The 2,153-nt window shown below is 58.0% G+C and overlaps 1 protein-coding gene across 1 annotated transcript in view; it reads left to right on the top strand.

The window, feature by feature from the left end:
- The window catches only part of ASCC2 (activating signal cointegrator 1 complex subunit 2), a 59,305-nt gene extending 57,610 nt beyond the window's left edge, over positions 1–1,695 (top strand). Inside the window, 1 exon segment of the mRNA XM_006147910.3 lies at positions 1,116–1,695. Coding sequence (XP_006147972.1) covers positions 1,116–1,287 — 172 coding nt within the window. The 3' untranslated portion in view covers positions 1,288–1,695.
- The last annotated feature ends 458 nt before the right edge of the window (positions 1,696–2,153 follow it).

Genomic DNA, 2,153 nt, shown 5'->3' with positions numbered 1-2,153 from the left:
AGGGAAAGAACACAGCTCAGGGAGATGGGTGACTCATGGTTCCACACTGTGTTCCGCTCCACAGCCCGACCACTTTGTGCAGGATCCTGCAGTGCTAAGAGAGAAGGCAGAAGCCAGGCGCATGGCCTTCCTCGCCAGGAAGGGGTGAGCACTCGAGGGGCCAGATTTCTGGTGGGGAGGGAGCCATCTGGGGAAGGCCTAGCCGATCGCCGGGGAAACCCACGCAGAAGCCCGAAGTGCTTTCCTGTGTTCGTTTAGTTCTCACGACCGCCCTGTGAAGTAGCTGCTGTTATCACGATCCTCACTGTACAGATGAGGAAACTCAGGCCCAGAGACGTTAAGGAACTTGCCAAAGGCCTTGCAGCTAGTAGATGATGGAGCAAAGACTGAGCCCAGATGGCTGGGCTCTGGGGTCCACACTCATAATTGTGACTTGACAGACACCCCAAGGGCTGTATCACTCAGCCCGGGAGGCCAACATCCAGGGCAGGATGTCAAATGTGGGAGAACTCAGATAGATACACACAGCCTTTATGGCTGAGAGAGGCCTGGTGGAGATGGGCACTTGATCTGGGCCCTTAAGGGTGGAGAGTGTGCAGAGGAGTCTGTCACGTGCAAGCAGAAAGGCAGGAGTGCAGGTGTGGTCGGGGAGGGGCCTTTAGAGAGGCGCTGAGAACAGGTAGCCAGAGACTCCTGTACTCCAGCCCCCTCCTCTTCCCAGTGAGAAAACGGTCTGCAGGGGCCAACAATCTGCCTTAAAGGCCAAGTCAGGGGTAAGAGCCAGTCCCCCATCCTGGCTCTGAAACTCACAGCACTGTTCCTGGGTACAGCAGGCCTTGCCAGGAGGGGAGGCATTTGGATCTCATCCTGAAGGCAATGGGGAGCCATAGAAGTCTATTGAGCAGGGAGCAGAGCAGCTCTGACTTATCCTCCAACCCAACCCTTTCTGCAGACCCTCTACAGGGCTCCATTTCTTTCCTAGCTGAAGTCGGGGCCTGGGTGACCTGGCCCAAGCCATGTGTCCTCCTCTGGCCACCACTAGGCAGGCTGTGGGGTCTCATCAGAGCCTCTTCCAGCTGATGGGTTCTCCTCGGGACGGGCTGTTGCTCCCTCAGGTACCGGCATGACAGCTCCACGGCAGTGGCTGGCAGCCCCCGGGGTCATGGGCAGAGCCGTGAAACTACCCAGGAGCGCCGGAAGAAGGAAGCCAACAAGGCAGCAAGAGCCAACCACAACCGGAGAACCATGGCTGACCGCAAGAGGAGCAAGGGCATGATCCCATCCTGAGGCTGCGCCACCCTGCCCGCCAGGCCGAGTCACCCGTAGCCTGGGCCAGCTGGTGGCCCCCTGTGGGGCTTCAAGTTCGAGCCGACCCCTTAACAGCCTCAGCTTTGCAGCCCCTGAGAAGGCCGCCTCTGTTATCTACCAGCCAGCCACAAGCGCCTTCCTGCAGAACACACAGTGCCTTAGCCCACGGCGGAGGAACCCAGGGGCCAGCGCACAGGCACCTGCCCCCAGCTGCATTAGCCAGGGAGGGACAGGGCCGGAGCCCCAAGGCGAGCCCCTCAAACCTCATGCAGCAAGACACCACTTCCCTTTCTCTCTTGATGGCAGGAAGCCTGTGCGTTCTCAAAGGCCCATGAATAAAGTTTTAGACCCTTTCGAGCAACCACCTATTACATGCCTGTGACCTTCTCCCCATGTCTTAGTCTTCAGTGACAGCTGCCAGCTGGAGGGCAGGAGGGCAGGATGGTCTCTGTGCTCTTCCCATCCACCTTTGTGCTTACTCCTCAGTTAGCCCTTGTGTTGCTTTGCCTTGCTGTGTGACCCTGAGAGCATCACCCTCTCTGAGCCTCTAGTCCATGCCCATGGGTGAAGGGCTGGAGGGTGTGAGGCCCAGGGGTCCTTACTGTGATCCCATTCCATCCTGATGCCCTCCACCCAGGAGGCAGGTGCTGTCCTCAGCCCTCTGGTCCAGGTGAGGAAGGGGAGGAGCTAAGGGCTAATGTCTTCCTGGGTCATAGCTCAGGAGGGGTAGGACAGGAATTGGACACCCAGTCTAGCCCTGCCTTTTTCTTTCTCTTTTTCTTTAATGTATGAGAGAGCACATATGTGCGCATGTGCATGAAAATAGGGGCACCCTACACAGGGTT

This window comes from Tupaia chinensis, unplaced genomic scaffold (genome assembly GCF_000334495.1).
Source record: "Tupaia chinensis unplaced genomic scaffold, TupChi_1.0 Scaffold000226_1, whole genome shotgun sequence".
In the NCBI taxonomy this organism is placed as follows: Eukaryota; Metazoa; Chordata; class Mammalia; order Scandentia; family Tupaiidae; genus Tupaia; species Tupaia belangeri.
Note: the sequence above shows the minus strand (reverse complement) of the source record. Positions and strands in the feature narration are given on the sequence as shown.